This window comes from Rattus norvegicus, chromosome X (genome assembly GCF_036323735.1).
Source record: "Rattus norvegicus strain BN/NHsdMcwi chromosome X, GRCr8, whole genome shotgun sequence".
In the NCBI taxonomy this organism is placed as follows: Eukaryota; Metazoa; Chordata; class Mammalia; order Rodentia; family Muridae; genus Rattus; species Rattus norvegicus.
In genome coordinates, this window is record NC_086039.1 from 137,152,679 (window position 1) to 137,170,848 (window position 18,170).

At 43.0% G+C, this 18,170-nt stretch overlaps 1 protein-coding gene across 1 annotated transcript in view; it reads right to left on the reverse strand.

The window, feature by feature from the left end:
• Gpc3 (glypican 3) overlaps nucleotides 1-4,920 on the reverse strand; it is a 367,829-nt gene extending 362,909 nt beyond the window's left edge. Inside the window, exon 1 of the mRNA NM_012774.2 lies at nucleotides 4,594-4,920. Coding sequence (NP_036906.2) covers nucleotides 4,594-4,765 — 172 coding nt within the window. The 5' untranslated portion in view covers nucleotides 4,766-4,920. The remainder of the gene's footprint in view (nucleotides 1-4,593) is intronic.
• Nucleotides 4,921-18,170: the final 13,250 nt, after the last annotated feature.

Consider the following 18,170-nt stretch of genomic DNA (forward strand, 5'->3'; position numbering starts at 1 on the left):
ATGCTTTTGTATATGCATCAAACACTAAAGTTGGCATGGTCGTTGATAGCTGCCATTTAAAGAGAAAACATATTTTCTGTCTTGTCTCATAGGAGACAAATCCAAGACTCTCCTCCCAGGTTGGTAATAATCAGTCTTTTCCTAGGCTACAGTGAACAGCAAACATTGCAACTCTAAAGAAGGAAGCAACAGAATGCTCAAAAATATTGCATCAAAATATTGGATACAATCTACCAGCCTGTAGGAAAAAAACACATTGCAAAACTGACACCATCTGTGTCATCTAGCATCCATCAAAAACCTTCTTCTGTGCCTTTTTAAGATGGAGGCTCTATTAAGAGACTTCTCCCTATCTCCCACTTCATCTCTTGTGTTCTTTTCCCTTGCCCAGGCTGCCTATTGTGACCATTTCAGCCAATTTCCTGGAGGTATTTTCTAGTCTCTTTCACCCTATTTAATCCTACAAGTTTCCTGGGAAGCTTGTTTACTTGTGTGCTCCCCCACTCTACTGCAAGCCCCTTGACAAAGGGGACTGCATCTTACTCCTCTCTGCACCCCCATCACCTAAACCAGAGCCTGCAAAGGAGCCCCACCCATCATCCGCCATCTCCATCAGAATGATGGCTCCTTCTAAATACTTTTCAGGCAGGATTTATGTACTAAATATATTCAGAGCACAGCTGAAAGAATTCTCTAAACTCCTCAAAGTTAGCACACAGCAGTACGACTTTTGAAAAGTTTTGACAAATCACCTGCTCATCCAAATGTCTGGTGCAATCTCAGAGGAGAGAAAAAAAATTCTCCCATACCTCAGTTCTCATTCTCTTTCCCAACATTTGGACTTTTAGTTGTTTCAAAAGAATTGGAGGAACCACAGCTGGCAACACAGATATGGTAGCTGGTTCTCATAGTACACACGCACTCCTCATAGTACACACACACTAATGCACACGCGCACACATACGCACTCACATTTAAAAACAAACTCTTGGTTTCAAGAATTTTTCTTTATATCTTTTTCTGTTTCATCAATTTCAAGGAACTCCAAGTCCATCTGGGCTCTTGGAGGCTACCTTTTACCCATAGGTGCATTTGGCCTTCGGGATCAGTTCTAGCACTTTCCAAGGCCCTCTCCAAGACAAGATCTCTCCATCTTAGGGGAGTTGCAACACTACCATGATTTGTTTGATTTTCTCATTCCCATCCGACCCCTGTAACTCCCACCCCCCACAAAAGTGGTGTATGGCATTCATAAAGTGAATTACACTTGATTTTTGTTTAGAGGAATTTTTTTCAGACTTCTGTAACATTCCCTTGAGACAATTGGAAACATCATTGTCTGATTACTAGCTCACTTCCCTTGCCTAAAATTGTATCCATTCTTGATTGCGCCTGTGGGTAGGTTAAGCAAAACAAAATAAACATCTAGACTTATGAGCTCATTGGCTTTTTTTTCTGAATTTTTCTAAATTAAATAAGGGCAAAAGAGCTGCACTGAAAGTCAGTTATATGGCTTTCCCTGCCAAACGCTAACTCTGTGAGCCTGGTTTCCATCTGTAGTGCTTTCCAAGTTACAAATCCTTAAAAAAAAGTGGGGTCTGAAGAGATTCCTGGATTTGGGGAATATGCTATTTAGAACGGCTATCCAGTGCCTTTGAACACTCTAAAAGAAATGAAACATGCGATTGGAAGGGTTTGGTAGAAGTCTGGGGTAGTCCTTCAGCACCAGTGATTTATTTTTTAGGCTGGTTGATTTCAAATGCAATTTAGTCTCATCCATATTAACATAAGAAATGTACCTTATCCACGCTAACCCAATTCTGCTAATGGCCAAAGTTAGCAACCAATCCCAAATGTGCCCCTTCCGTGAAACAGGACATTCTTGAGGATTTTTCCTGAGTGGGGACCGAATCTCATTTTCTCTGGGACAAAGAAAGCATTAATGCAGTTAACACAGTGAAGCAGACGAACTAAACATGGCTTAAACTGTAGCTGGAGATGCGGGAGGGGGAGTCAACCGGTCATCGCGATGGTTCAGAACTATCAAATAATTTGCAGCTCTCTTTCAGTTTCTAACCAGTGAGCGACAGCAGCAAATTACACATTTATTCGCTTTGAAATTATGCACTTGCCATTGTATTCGCTCTGCCATTATCATCTCTTCTCTGAAATACTGATGAGCTCTTTCTACACATTAACGTTAGGATTTTACCATATTTTCTATATCTGCATCATCCGTAGCTGCCCTACTAAAATTCAGGACAAATGGTTTTGTTCCAGGCCTGGGAATCCGACAGCTGTATTTCCACAGTACACGCTAGCTGGATGGATATCACCACATTTGAATTTGGGACTTGTTTCCCATGTCTGCCGCGGAAAGGTGCTTGGGCACCACTTAATTTTTTGAAATGAATTGTGCTGGGTTTATATGAAAAAGAATTAGCAAAGTGCTTTCTCCTAGAGTTTGAGAAATAATACAGGGGGAAAAAATCTCTATTACAAATAATAGTCTCTATAAGAATGGTCATCCTTAGGCTGGAAGCACGCAAGACAGGAAACATGGCCTAGCCAACTCTCATAGACACAGTGTGTGGGCCTTCCCAATACTTTTATACAGATGTAGCAAAGAGGCAGGCAGCCAGAGAGCTGGGGGAAGGAGAGAGAAAGGCAAGCTAGCGCCTCTCTGCCTCTCTGCCTCTCTGCCTCTGCCTCTCTGCCTCTCTGCCTCTCTGCCTCTCTGCCTCTCTCTCTCTCTCTCTCTCTCTCTCTCTCTCTCTCTCTCTCTCTCTCTCTCATTCTCTCTCTGTGTGTGTGTGTGTGTGTGTGTGCACGCGCGCGCGCGCGTGCAAGGGGATTGCTAATGAGTATCTAGATGAACTTTTCTCTTTCCCCCTTCTTTAAGCACCATTTTACTTCACTTCGCATCAGCCAAACACTGCCCAACCCCAACCCTGGACCAATTCATCTTGTGGGGGCTCAGCCTGTAAGGACCAATTTTTATATTATCAACAAAAGCGTGTTCTCTAGCCTTGGAAATCTAATTACCCTGGCACTTCCAGTGGAGAGAGATTCGCCTGTTGTTTCAGCTCTGCAGAACTGATTCATAGGTTGCCCCTTACAGCTCGTGCACACGCCCACGTGGTACGTTATTAAGACTTAACAGTGGAAGAGGTAGTTCTACCCTCCCTTACAGCGATATCCTGCAAGGCAATATTTAACATATGCGCAAGTGCATTTCAGTCACCAAAAAAGGGTGACCAATTACCTTTGCAACTAAACAGCAGGCTCGCTAGCCTCTTTTCATCAACCTAAAGAAAAGGCTGAGAGCGCCCTGGCTGCCTAGGTAACCTCCTGCCAGTGAACGCTCCCTGGCAGCGCCCACAAGGCGCGCGTATGCATTCACAACTTGGTCCAACGATCCCGCCCGCCTCCCTGACTTGTTGAGAGCCACCAGCCAAGTTGTGGCGAGGCTTGCTCCCAATGTCTCCCAAGCGCGGGATGCGCGCCTAGCTGGATGCACGAGTCTTTGAAAAGAGAGCCTGGAGGCCACAAACGTCTCAGTGAGCAAATACGGTTGGCTGGTTTCTTCCAAGCGCACCTCTCTGAAAAATTAATCTTTTCGAAACCTATTCTTTCTGCCCGTATTGTTAGTATAGCAACTTATCCTGATTGGATTCTAAGGCAAGCGTTAAGAGCCCAACTGCTGGACAGTCAATCACACGAGGCCATTAATATTCATCTGTTGACAGCGGCAGCTCTCAGCTAAGGTTAAAATATGCCCCTACAAAACGATCTGATTGTGCAGAACAAAAGGCAGGCGCTCTGAAACTTTCTTCTGCCTAAAATCTTCTCCTCTTCGGGGTCCAGCCTGTCAAGGCAGATGAATTTGGGAGGGGGAGGAGTTAAATCCTCTTTGGACTCGTGCTCTGCAGGCCAGCACCGCCGATTTTTAAAGAGATTTGCCAACCTAGATAAGGGAAGCTGTTTTGAAGGAAAAGGCGCAGTCTTCCACGTTTTGGAGGACCCTCTTACTCAAAAGTTTCCTTCACTGTGTCTTCTCTAGCCTCTGAGGATTCAAAGATTTGTGCTCAACTTTGCCTGCACTTGGGCCCGGCCAGCGTCAGGAACCCAGACTGGGAACGGAAAGCATGGGGGGGACACACGGTGGAGAAAGTATGGCCAGAACTGCGGGTCTAGCTAAGGCAGAACGTGGGAATAAGGGAGATAAATTCCCGAGTCACCGTCTTCACGTTGTGAAGCCGGTTTGCTAGGAGCAGAGGGGAGCCAGCTCCCACCTTCCCGCCCTCCCCAAAAATGGGCGCTAGAAAGGCGATCTCTGCTGTTCCTTGCTCTGGCTTGCACATTTCCTGACAGCAGCGTGAGCCCCGGGCATGTGGACAGAGTCCACCCATACTCTGCTTCCCTCCCTTGGTAGATGGTCCAGGCCACAGGCACAGCGACCATTCCCAGGTACCCTGCAACAGAGAGCACAGCCGCCGCGGCCCCGCCAGGCGAGCGCGCTCTGGGAAGAGCCACCACGCGCGCCTTGGCTTTCCACTGTGCGCGGGGAATGCTCAAGGGACCTCTACTCACCTGGCACAGGGGTTTCTGGAACCCATTTGAGTCCGGGCTGCAGTCTCTGGAAGAAAGAACGGACCTGGTGACAGGTGGCGTCTGGAGGCGGCGGGGGCTGCGCCTGTCCCAGGCAGCCCAAGCCGAGCAGCATCGCCACCAGCAAGCACGCGGTGCGCACGGTCCCGGCCATCCTGCTTCTTGGGGTAGCGAGGAGAGCACGAGAGAGTGGCAATAAGAGCCGGAGCGGTCCCGAGACTCAGCAAGTCTGGCAGTAGCCTTGCAGAGCAAGAGACGAGCCGCTACCCAGCCGCCGCAAAAGTTTCCTCGCAGCTACCTGGGCGCTGGGCGAGGGCGGGAACAGCTTGGTGGTGCGGGGCGGCCCGGGGCGGAGCCTTGTGGGCGTGGCGAGGAGGGATGGGGCGGGGCGAGGCCAGGCCAGCCGCGCTGCCTGGAGGACTGCGTGGGGTCGTGTAGCTGCTGGCCTGCGGGATGCGGGGCCTGGCGAGGAGCTTAGCAAAGAGACTGGGTTGACCAAGGTGGTGGGCAAGCCTTGGCGAGAGAGGCGCGGGAAGAGGATAGGGAGCGTGTGCGGTGGCTCCTGGCAGTCCTGCCCTGCCACTCGCTCGCCACTGCTCTACACTGGGCGCTCTGGCATAACTACTGCAGAGGGGCTGCAGGCTCAGGCACGCTGATTGGCTTCCCAACAGCAGTCCCCTCTGACTGGCTCTGGGAGAAGTTCCCTAGTCTCACTCCTCCTTTCCGCCTCCCTTCGGCCTACAGCCGGGAGGGCTTCTCCTTTTCAGCCTTTGCCAGCTCTCCATCCTTCTTGGAACGGCGCGGAGGTCCGCGATTTAGGTACACGCACACACCCGATTCGACCCTAGGCCTTCTCCCATCCACATCTGGCTCCTCTGGCTACCAGAGCCCAACAAGGTTCCCTAAGCACAAAATCCCTCTCCTTGTTCGCTTCTCTGAGAAGGCTTTCTGGAGCAGCTGGGGACCTCTGGGTTTCACAGCCTGGCTCATCTTTGTATCTAAAAGGTGTGGAAGCCCTTGTAGCTTTCTGGTTCTGATTCAATAGAACCACACAAAGTACACACACACACACACACACACACACACACACACACACACACACACACACACACACACATATATATATATATATATATATATATATATATATATATATATATATATACTTGATCCTGATTCCTAGGTGAATCATATCATCTGCAGGATAGTCATGAGCGACCTTCATAAAGCAACGTGTAGCTGATGAGAATAACTCATTCAGGAAGTCATTTTACAGATTAAATTCATTAAGCCATGGATAGCCTGCTCCATACCTGGAGTAGAACCCTATTTGGAAGATTTCCTGGATGCCAATCCCCATTTCTTCTACTTAATTCTCACTGTTGGAAATACGTTTCTTTGAGAGTCAAATGCCTCTTTGAGAAGGAAAAGCATATAATCATTATCTTGCTCCAAGGAAATGGAATCATTCCATCCGATTGGTTCTCTTTGTGACTGCACTCATGTGCATACATAGCAACAGCTTTCGCCCCGTGTCTTGTACATAGTAGGAGCTCAGCATTTCTAGAAGTAATGAATTTATTATCTCAGTGTTTGATTGTGTTCTTTTTTACTACACAGAGGTATGCTTGGAGAAATAGAAAGATAAACTCGGTAGGGAGGACTGTGTCTTGAATAAGAGGCTATGAGAAAAGAGAAGGAAATATGAAAGTAACTGCGCAATTCATTCCAGCCTTCATTTGTTCATTCAATAAGCAATAATTGAATTCCCACTATGTGCTGGACTCTATGGGACACAAACAGAAAACAGAGACACAAAACTCATTCTGTAGTACCGGACCTCAGAGAGTTTCAAATCTAAAGTGAAATGTTAACACACTCTGTGTTAAGTGCTAAGATGGAGTTCTAAGGGTTGAGCGGAAGGATCAGAGAAAGTGTCCCAGAAATGCTGATGGCCTAAACTCGGACTTGAAAGCCCAGTAGGGGCTGAGGTGAGAAAAGACTGGGGGAAGGGTGCCCTGGCAAGGAAGCAGGGTGAACAAAGAGGAGAGGCCCTGGCATGGCCCATTTGGAGAGTAGGAGGTGCGAGTAATGAGTTCAGGCTGAGGAGTTAAAAGAGCTAAGGCAGGAGTGAGAGGCGTGCAAGGGCCAGATTGTGCAGTCTAGAAGCCTGCAGAGGAGTCTGGGGAACCACTTAAGGAAATTGTGAGCATAGGGGTGACATGATCATATTTGTCTTATTAAAAGTTCTCCGCAACAATGTTTCTGAGAATGGGTTGAAGAAGAGAAAAGAGTGGAAGCAAGAAGACCAGTTAAGAGGTCGTGAAACTAATACCCACAAAAAAATGACAAAGGCCTGTGACAGAGGACTTTTGGAAGGGGAAAAATGTCCCAGAGATCTTTAAGAGATAGAATTCAAAGTGCATGCCGATCCAGTGGCTATGGGGGTTGGGAGAGAAGGAGTCAAGGACGGAGGGCTTATTCACCCCCCTTTTTCAACAAACATTTGAGTGCTGCCTATGTATCTGGCATTCTTCTCTTACTTCATAATTTTGCCTGGGGCTAGGCCTGCGCTTGCATTGAACATTTGACAAATGACATATCCACTTTAAAAGAAACACCAATTAAGAGTCCTAATTTGGCTGGTGAGTTTGATATGTTCCACCTGTGGAGCCCTGTGACCAAAGGGCAGATTGGAAGGCAAGCATTGATTGAATTTCACGACCTCGCAGAGGAAGACATGACCTCCCATAAATTCATGATCTTCCAGAGCTCATGCAACGAACTACAAAGGCAACAGTTGTTTTCAACTACTGGGTATAGAGTACCTGGGGAAAAATAGTGGCTGTGCCTTCTTTTCAATATGTGCTTTTTATATGTAACATGCTCTGCATAAACTAAAGCACTGTTTCCCAAATGAAGTGTGGATTCCCAGATTCAATGCAGTGGACCCAGGAACTTGGGTTTATTGTCAAAAACTTTATTTCAGTGGGTTACAAACTATAGATATATGAGTGCATTCAACTCATGAGCTTTGTCAAGACAAAGCTAAGTACCCAGTTCAGCAAAATATGATAGTTTGAAGATAACATTGAATGGTATCAGAAATACAAAGATATAGCAAACCGAGTAGGGTAGTGTATGGGTCCCTAGGATTGGAGCTAAGTCAGAGACAGACTGACTCTAAGGTTTGAAGAACTTTTTTTTAGCCTGGAAGTTTCTGATCTCACTCCAAGCACCTACTTCAGAGCTTTTAGCCTAGCCAAGGGAAGAGGTTTTTTTTTTTGTTGTTGTTTTTTTTTTTTAAAAAAAGAAACCAACCTTGCCTAGCTGAAGAAGTGCTTCCATTTTTATAAGTGCCTCTCAAAGGCTTCTAACCTTCCCAGTCCCCCAAGTGATGACTCTCACAGTGGAATTTCAGGAACAGAAATGGGCGTTGTGGGGTAGACTTCTTTGTCAGAAACACTTCCAGAAATGTCACAGGCAGCCATCTCCACTGCTTAGTCAGTGTTGAAAAAGTTTACTCCGGATAATCTTTAGCTAGAGGCTGGGGAATGTGAATTGCAGTAAAGCACGTGCCTAGCTTGCACAAAGTCTTGCTGTGCAAAACAAGAAAAGGAAGAAAAACAGGAAGGAAATCCGTATACAAATGTGTAAACTCTCTTAAATCATTATATGTATTATACTGCACCCTACAGAGATGGGTGATTAGTAAGGTTGACTTTCATAGCAAGGAAAGGTAGAGTGTGCTTATAGTCCCAGCCATTCCTCCCCAGGCTGAGGTAGAAGCATGCATTGATCCCGGATGTTCAGGACCAGTCAGGGAGACACAGTGAGACCCTGTCGCAAAAACAATAAACAGAAAACACTTTCGTGTGATGACAAAAATTCTATTTTCTCTTTTATAGAAGCAACTGTCTTGCCTCATGCAAGACAAGCTCCCTTCCTCATGCTCCTTTTTGTCAATGATTCCTCTGAATTCTCCAGCAAGAGAAGCAGAGAGATAATCATTGTGGGGATACAAAGGACATGCTGATTGAAATAGTGTTCGCTTTAGACAATCATGGCTCTGTGCTCTCAGACCCAGTTGAAAGTGTTTAGATAGCATGGCTGGACTCCTTTTTCTCCTTTGGACCCCAGGGAAAGGCTATCTAGCACAGCAGGCCCAGAAGAACTTTTCTTCACCTTTTGCTCCTGGTCTCCAGTTTGAAAGAATTCAAGAATTCCCAGCTGTAGCCAGCAGCTATTATCTTGCTGTAGCAGGGAGGAGAGTCTAGTTCCATGGCTCCAAAAGCAGCATAAATCAAGTTTTCTGGGAGAGGGTTAAGAAAGGGTGTTCAACAGCTGCCGCCATGGGAGGAGCACATACACAGCCATGCACATGGCCACACACGCACACATTATTTGTCTTGGGCCCAGTTCCTTTGCCCCCCAGGTGATGTTCTCCTTTTTCCATCCCTCTCAGGTACACAGTGTCTTCTGCTCTTAACCTCATTCCCGAACTTGCTGTCAGGGAAGAAGCTTTAAAACTCATCCTATCTCAGTATATCTGGTCGACGGGATATAATGGGGGCTGCCCACCCAGGGGTATAAGTATTTCAACAGGGATCAAAGCTTTAAACCAAAGGAACAGAGCTCTAAAAACTCTGGAATTCCAGGCATCTGCCAGTGGGAAGGGAGTGTTTAAACTGAGGGGCAATGAGGCCTTTTTTGGTGCACCTGAAATCACATCATGTAGACTGTTGCTTATACGTTAGGCTGCTTGCTGTTCACAGTCAACACCTCTTGTGCCACACCTCTGAGCTAGATGGCACACAGCTACTTTGTCTCCTCTTCTCTTGCACTGTATGAGTCCTTTGTGGGGCAGAGGGAAGGGGAGGCGCCAGGCACACTGATCCCAATTCTCCCAAATGTATAAGCTATGATCAGAGGATGAATTATAGTCCTTTGGGAAAGAGTGTTCATTCATCCATCGCAGCCAGCAGGCTAGTGCAATGAAAATGGTAACTTTGTAAGTTGAAAGACTTAAAGTCATTTTGAAAATTGCAGAATAATGTTGGGCAGAATTTGGCTCCGTGTGTATGGAAAATTAATAGATGTGACTGGGATGCTTCCATTGTGAGTTGTGGAGGGCTAGCCTCTCTTCAGACTGGGGACTATGCTCTGCCCTCACTAAATCCACAAAGTATACTGAAACTCTTAAAAGTCACCATCCAAATTTTGAAAATAAAGATAGTAAATTTTTTAACTGTGGCATCATGTTGATTACTACAAATAAAAAATTGTCTATTGTGTCTTTGTTTGCATAAAGGAATATCGATCTTGACTCCTAACATAGTTCTTCATGTCTTTATTCTATTGATTTTTTAACTAGACAGATATAGTGTATGTAGTTCTAGCATTTTTTGTCTTTCGCATAGGTGTGTGTGTGTGTGTGTGTGTGTGTGTGTGTGTGTGTGTGTGTGTAATTTTGAGTGGTTTTGTATTTTGGCAATTGAGAGCATGGTAACTTTAAGTTCAAATACAAGTAATGCCCAAGGCATAGCTTTATATGCTGCATGGTAATTCCTATGTGCTTTATTTTGGTTTTAAATTACTGTGGGTCAAAATTTACAATGGATCAGGCATGTAATATATACATCTTAATGCGTGTTTCATAGAATTTTCAAGTAATTTCTGGGTCTTTAGGCTCTAAAGTCTGGTCCTCCAATAAGCTACCAGGCGTTTAAAAGTTTAACCTCTTACTAAGTTTGCTCCTTTCCCCATCCTTTCCTAGTCCCTGCCACGTATGGGAGTTATCAGTAGCCATCATCATAGACAGCAACAAAGACTTTCAATAACCTTTGCCATCCCACTTCCCAAGCTTCATTGGCAGTATTGAGTCTGGGGGTGGGAAGGGGGTGGAGTGCCAAAGTAAGTAACATATCACGGGTCTAGTGAGAGTTCAGCAGGTAAGAGAAGTTGCCTCCAAGCCTAACAATCTAAGTTTGTTCCCTGAGAACACCATGATGGGAAGAGTGAACCCACTCTCACAAGTTGTCCTCTGACCTTCATAGGAACACACATGCCCACACACAGAAAAGGACAGGTACACAATAAATAAATAAATAAATAAATAAATAAATAAATAAAATTTTGAGTACCATATTGTAGGACAGGGTCATTCTCTGCACCATGCCCAATTCTAGTTATCATAAAGGTTATCCATTAGAAACTGTGTTATGGAGACCCAGTGTGACTGTGATCTGGAGCCAAAGGAGGGGAAGAGCAGTTCCAACAGTTGCATACTCTCTCCCCAACCAGGTGCAGGCTCTACTTGCTGCCCCTGAGGGAAATGCTCTGCTTGGCACCTAGTAAAACAAATGTGTGCTTACTTTATATCTTCAATATAACTTGAGAACTTTAGATGAACGGAAGTTCATACAATTCTTCCTCTAATCCAGTGCTACCCAAAGTGAACTCCAAAGTGAACTTGTAATGGTCTATGCACTCTTACTACTAGTATATGATGACTTTAGGTACAAAAGTTGAGAGTGCACAGTGAGAACCTTTTGAAAATGTTGTTTCATTTCACTCGAGTCCAGGCTGACCTAAAAAGCTCAGTGTGTAGTTGAGACTGACTTCAAACTCCTCATCCTCCTGCCTCCACTCCCCAGCTCTGGGACTACAACTGTGAATGAGCCACTATCCCCAGATCAATGTTGACAGGATGTTGATATTGTCGCCACGCCACTTTCAAGCATGTGACAAGTTGGCTCCACTGATGACTCTAATTAAATTGTTTGACATGCCCTTTTTTTTATTACTTTTTATTTTACCTTTTCAAACTATTGTTCATCTCAGGTAGAAGAGCAACATGGATAAAGATCCTTCCAGGTATATGGGGCACAGTTCTGAGCATTGGCTCCGTTTGCACAGTACTTTGGCCCACAGTCATCATTTCATAACTGTCTTCCAATGAACCCCTGTGCTAGTTTCCTTTGCAAAAGAAGACCACATCTCTATTTAGGGAGAGTTCTGCTGCTGTCACAACACAAAAAATTTCCCCTGTAATAGGTAGTCTACGTGAAGATGAGTTTGTAAAAGATCTCTCTTCTAAATTATTACATAAGAATAATGCCCTTTGGTTCACTTTTCTTCAAGAAATTGTAGGAAGAAAGGAAATACTTGTAGGAAAAAAGGAAAAAATTGTAGGAAGAAAGGAAGAAAGGAGATCTTGCTTTTTATAAGATCTCATGGTAAATTATGAGTGGGGTTTGAAATTCCCTTGCCTTTACATTTTATTTTTATCAATTATGTCTCCCGTAATTTATATCACACTTTCTGTTATAAATGAAAGCGATACTAGCCTATGTACCGAAAAGTAACTCTTTAAAGCAAGATGATAATACACAGAGGGAAGGACTCCTTCCTTGGAATGCCTTCATCTCATTCATCCTCACTACTTGTCAGGAGCAAAGCATGTCATTACTCACGAGATTTACACTCCACTGGATGTCTCTAGTCTTCCTCTAAACCCCCCTTAAACTGACAGTTAACACCAGATGGGTTGTCAGCAGTTTTTTGTCTGGTATGGTTTTGAAGAAGTTTAGTAAGAAAGCATCCTTTTTTTCCAACTAGACCAGAGTAATCAAAGGAACAGAAGTGAAGAGAATTGGTTTCTCGTCCATGTTCTCTTTCCATAAGCATGGTAGCCTGGGATCAGGAACTGCATCTTCCTAACTGGAAATTGAAGGTTGTAGGCTACATTACATGCTCTCTGGGGGTCTTCCTACCTCCAACCATCTGTGTTCCCATGCGTGGGAACTCCTTGAGGAAAGAATATTACACATCTGGATATGAAACAGCCTATGAAATAGTATCTGGAGTATAGTAGGACCTCAATACATATTGTTGAATGAGTGACTAAATGTAGCCCTAATAACACAAACTCAGCAATGACTCCACAGGGAATCCTCAGGAAGAATGTGTCAGTAGATCAGTGTTTTTCTTAATTGAAAGACTACATAACAACATTAAAATCTCAATAATTTCCTAATAAGCAGGAGAGTAGGCTTGTTGTAAACAGTGTTGAAAGAATGGGGCTATGAACAGACATACTTCTATTGTATTTTTTCATACCAGAAATCTAAATCAGAGGGATTTTTATTTTTTATTTTTAGACATAGCCTCACTATGCAGCTCCAGCTGGTTTCAAAGTCTTTGCAAAGCCCAGGGTAGCCTGCACTTAGGCATCTTTCTGCCTCTTCCTCCCAGGCTAGGCTTATAGGAATGCACTATCACGCCTCTGGCCTGAATAAGAGATTTTTAAATTAACTTATTAAAGTGTTTAAACAACTGAGACTGTGATATTTGCCCTTTAAGACTGTAAAGTACTAAAGGTACTAGATCATGTATATCTAGAATTCAGTGTGTGGAAGTATGATTATTAAAGTGTTTGGAAATAGTAAACTCTTCAGCAGGTTCATTATTAGTTTTCCTTATTGAGAAATCTATGTCGAGCCCTTCTATGGAAATATTTCACAAATGAATCGTGTGTTTCTGTGCTTCTGTAAACACTAATCTAACCTGTCCTTGATGCTCAGTTATATCATATTCAGTCCATGAATGACACTGTAAATATATGGCATTGAGGAGACATTGAACTGAACCCATACCAAGTCTGATACACATCATGAAACTGGATTTCTTTATCCTACATACTGATATTTCTCTTTCCCTTTAATGTGTGGTACACAGTGCACAGCCTCACTTTGCTACTGCCTGTGTTTACTTTTATAGATGGAAATTCTGGAATCAAAGACTAAGGTAGTTCTTTCTATGTTTCTCCTTTGCCTTCCACTTCAACTTCCTATTTAATCTCAACTCACCTTCTGGTTAACTTGCTTTAACTTATGTTGCAACACATTGATCAAAAGAAGCATGACAACGTTATGGGATGGGACTAAGTTTCAGAGTCAGAGAGTCCTAGGTCCAAATTCCAACTTTGTTATGTGCTAGCTGGGCAACCTTGGGCAAAGAACCATATCTAGCTAAGCCTTAAGTTTACAAAATAAGGATTTTTAAAAACTTTAAATTTCTGTAGATAGCAGAAGTTAGTGGGGATGTGGAATTTGGAAACTTGCACCCTGCTGTTGGTGCAGCAGCTATGAAAGGCAGTATGGAAGTTCTCGAAGCAACTAAAAATAGAGCTACAGCTACCGCACATATGTGCTTGTTTATCCAACAGAATTCTTCAGGCCTTGTGGCATGCACTTACAATCCCAATACCTCAAAGCCTGGAGACGTGGGCTTCCATGTCAGCTGCAGCTACATGCATACTCCCTGGCAAACACACTCACAAACTTATTACACGTATAGAACCACACATTTTATTTTCAAAACAGCAAAAAGTCTAAAAGCATCAAAAGCATGATTCGGTTAAGCACGGGTGGTTCATACCTACAATCTTAGCACTTAGGAAGCTGAAGCAGGAGGATCGCCCACAAATTTAAGACAGCCTAGGCCTACAGGGTAATAGCTTGTCTTTTTTAAAAGCTGGGTTCTAAGTAAGCAATGCCCTTAGTGAAAAAGTTACAGAAACAACCTAAAGTAGCTTCTACTGATGAATGTATAAAAATAATATATATACAACAAAGAAAAGAATGAATAGGGCTGTATGCGACAACGGACATGACCTTTAAGGACAATATGCTAAGTAAAATAAAGAGGAATACAGAATATTAAAATATCTCATGATTCTGCTTGCATGAGACATTGAAACTGGTCAAATAGACATGGAAGTAACTATGTAATTACCAAAAGCTCAGAAGAAGGAGAATCAGGCTACAGTTTTAGTCAAATAAGAGAAACTCTGGTGATCTGCTCTACAACATTGTACATATAGTCAACACTAATGCAGTGTACACTTATGGTTCTGTTAAAAGAGCAGTGCTTATACCAAGTGTTATTACCACAATAAAGAAAACTTAACCTTGATCAATGAATGGAAGGCACACGAATTCCTGTGACAGCTCAAGTACAGTGCAGCACAAATGACAGAATATGGGTGGCAGGTATACTTGTACCCACTGTAACATTCTTTCAGTTTCTTTCTAAGCTATTTAAATATAATTCAAGATCTTAAGGGTAGGAGTAGTGAAGAGCAGTGGGAAGGGAACCAAATAGGATAGCATGTGTTATGAATATGCCACAGTGAGATCCGATACTTATTGTTAACCTTAAAACTTGATTTTTATACAGTTTTATGTTCTTTGATATTGGAATATAATTATAGCATTTCCCCTTTCTCTTTCCCCACTCCAAACCTTCCAATGTATCACCCTTGCTCTCTTTTAAATTCATGGTCTCTTTTTATTTAATTGTTGTTTTACGTACACACAGACACACAAAGATACACACACACACACACACACGCACACACATACACATACACACACATCTAAACACATAACTATTATCCATTCAGTTTTCTGTTTCTATAATATTATTTGTACATATACATTCTCAGGGACTGGGTAACCAATTGGTGTGCTCTTCCGGAGAAGATTATTTGTTCCCACTCTCAGCATTCCTTAGTTATCTATGGTTCTTTGTTCAGCCTTCAAAAGAAAGTTTATTTTAAGAGACCGGAAAGATGGCTCAGCAGTTAAGAGCAGCACTTATTGTTCTAGCTGAGGACCAGAGTTCAGTTCCAAGCACCCACAGTGGGTGGTTCCTAATCTCTTGCAATTCCAATTCCAAAGGGTCCAATGTCCTCCTGTTAATCCCAGAGGTTTAATCATAAAGAGGAATGAGCCTAGTTTATCTTTACTTTAAAATGGTGGGTTTTAAGCCTAAAATGGAGGCAGGTTGGGCGCCACTCTCACATACACAAACCCACACTCAGACACATACACATATACACATATTTTCAGAATAAAATAAACTCATTTTTAAAAATCGTAAAGTCTTTAAAAAGACTAAAGATAAGTAATGTCTTGGCACATATTAGCTCTTTGCATTAAGATTTAAGGCTAGAAAAAAAAAGATTTAAGGCTAGAATTTCACAAATGATACTATTCTCGTTATTGCCTTTATTCATTTTTGTACCCACTTGCTATTAAGCAGTCATCAAGTAGTAAGCCTTGCTAGTACAGAGATGAGGGCCAAATTCGTGTCCTCGTGCTCCTCAGCCACCAGGGTAATCAGGCGTAATAGGAAGCTTGCAGATTTCCTTGTGAGTTGCCCCAGTGGCAGTTTTAGGGAGTACCAAATGTGCAAGCGTGTTCAGATTTGTATGTTTGAAGGAGGAATAACTATCTTCTCAGAGGATCTTCTCTAACTGTCCAGTCTGACTAGTAACTACATCTTCCTTCAGCCTGCCTTTCAAAACTGGTCTGCAGAGGGGACCAGAGCAGGCAGGCTAAGCCGTGTTCAGCTAGAGACCTGTCACAGGCCCAAGGATTCTCAGACATGGGTTTGCCTTTCCATTTTCCAGGCTTTAACCTTGTTGTTTGGCCTCCCCAATTACAATTACATTTCCAGCCTGTACTCTGGCTTTACTCTCAATTCCCAGCCTCAGTAATGGCTTGTATTTCCTGGATGTAACTACAGGAGCTCAAATTCACTTCTGGAAAAAAAAAAGCTTCGGTCTTGAGCTTGCAGCCAGATTGAGTTGAGTTTTAAACTTCAGTCGTATTTGCATGTTCTCATAGCATTTCTAATTTACTGCTTTATGGAAATATCATGTCACATTTACTTTCTTTTTCTTCCGCTTAAGGCTAGGCAGTGCAGTGAGTCTTCTTCAGAGGAAAAAGGGCAATGACTTTCCTGAAAACTGGAACAATGGGAGGCTCTCAGTTAATATTCTATGTGTGGAAGGGTAACATTTAGGCCACATATGGACAGGAAAGTTCACTTTCCTTAGTATAACTGCTCCTATGACCAAAAAAGAAAGAAAAGAGGTCATTTAATCACATGCAAGCACCCAGACAAGATGATAATGTGAAGCAGGATTCAGTGTGCTTGTAAACCATATGGGGCTTATCAAATGCCCTATATCACTCAAGGATGGAAAAACGCTGAGCCCGTTGAAGAGAAAGATCAAAGAATGAGTGATGGGATTGTCTATTGTCCTTTCATGGGTTTGCACAGAAATCTGCAGTTCTTGAACCCAAGGTAGAGCAGAAGAGTATCTTTCTGTGAACACAATGGTACTTAGACCCAAAGCATAACTGCGATTCAGAAGCCTAGAGAGAGGATCTCTGTTTCTCACCTTAGAATGTAAAATGTGACTGATACGCTTTAACACATTCACCCACATCATGAGTAGAAAGACAAAGAAAAGCAATCCTGCCAGGTTTTCTTTCCTTTATACTAAGAATACAGTATCGGGGTTTTTTTTTGTTTGTTTGTTTGTTTGTTTTGTTTTTATTCTCAAAAGTAATGCAAAGTTGGGGAAATGCAATGCAGTGATAGAAAAATTGCCTACTGTGCATGAAGCCCCGGATATAATTCCCACCACAGCAAAAGGGGGGAAATGTGTGTTCATTCATAGCACTTTTTCCTAGAAGTTACTTTTTGGAAGAGTGTTTGTACAATAACACCAAAAACCCACCAGACCCAGGAATTAAAGTAATTGCAGTTCGTAGCATGATTTGAGAAGCCAAGAGGAAACTGAGATCTCACAAGGAAAGACCAAGTTTTGAGAACTACCTAAATATAAGAACTAAACTATCTCCTGTTTAGGACTTCATACTCCTCACAAAGAACTCCCTTAGAATTATTTGCATGATCCTTTCCAACAGTCCAATGGGGCAGATCAGATACGGATGGATTATTGCCCAAGAATATTGATGAAAAAGCCCTTGTGAGTCAGAGAAATAAAGCAATGATCCCAAGGCGATTTAGCAGGTCAGCAGTGACGACCAGACTATACCTTAAGTCTAAAATAAAAGGGAGAGAAAGAATCCCAAGCAGCCCATGTGGCAATGCTTTAAAACCTAAATGTCATAGGCAAAAACATTTCAATGTTATCCAGATGTCTTTGGAAAGCTTGAGGGAATCAATACTCACCTTAAAGAGGCAGGCAAGAAAAATGACATGTTATGAAAAACATGCCAATTTGAGATTTACTAGATGAGAGAGAAAAGTTGGGGCCAGTATACAAATATTTCTTGTGCTGTTCATGTCACTGAAAGCAATAACCGTCGCACAGACAGGAAAGGTACAAAGCAGACAGTAGAGTTTAGGACAGACACTTCACAACTTGTTGAGGGTAAAAAAAAGTGACAGACATTTTGGAAATTACCCTCCTCACAGTTTAGGTTAAAATATTTGCAGAACCCTTTCTTGATTGTTACTGAAAAAAACCTCGGCGGAAGTAGAACACGAAAGCTGCTTTCTGTCTTCTGCCTTCCTCCCTACTCCTTCATCCTGTAAGGTAAAATGAATTCAATGATAAGTCCATAAGAAGTAGCCTTTAAAAGCATCTGGCCAGCAGAATTTGACAGCTAATTATGGGGACTCCTGATTCTACAAAACTTGAAAATTCTCAAAACCTACTAGCCGTGTCTGGA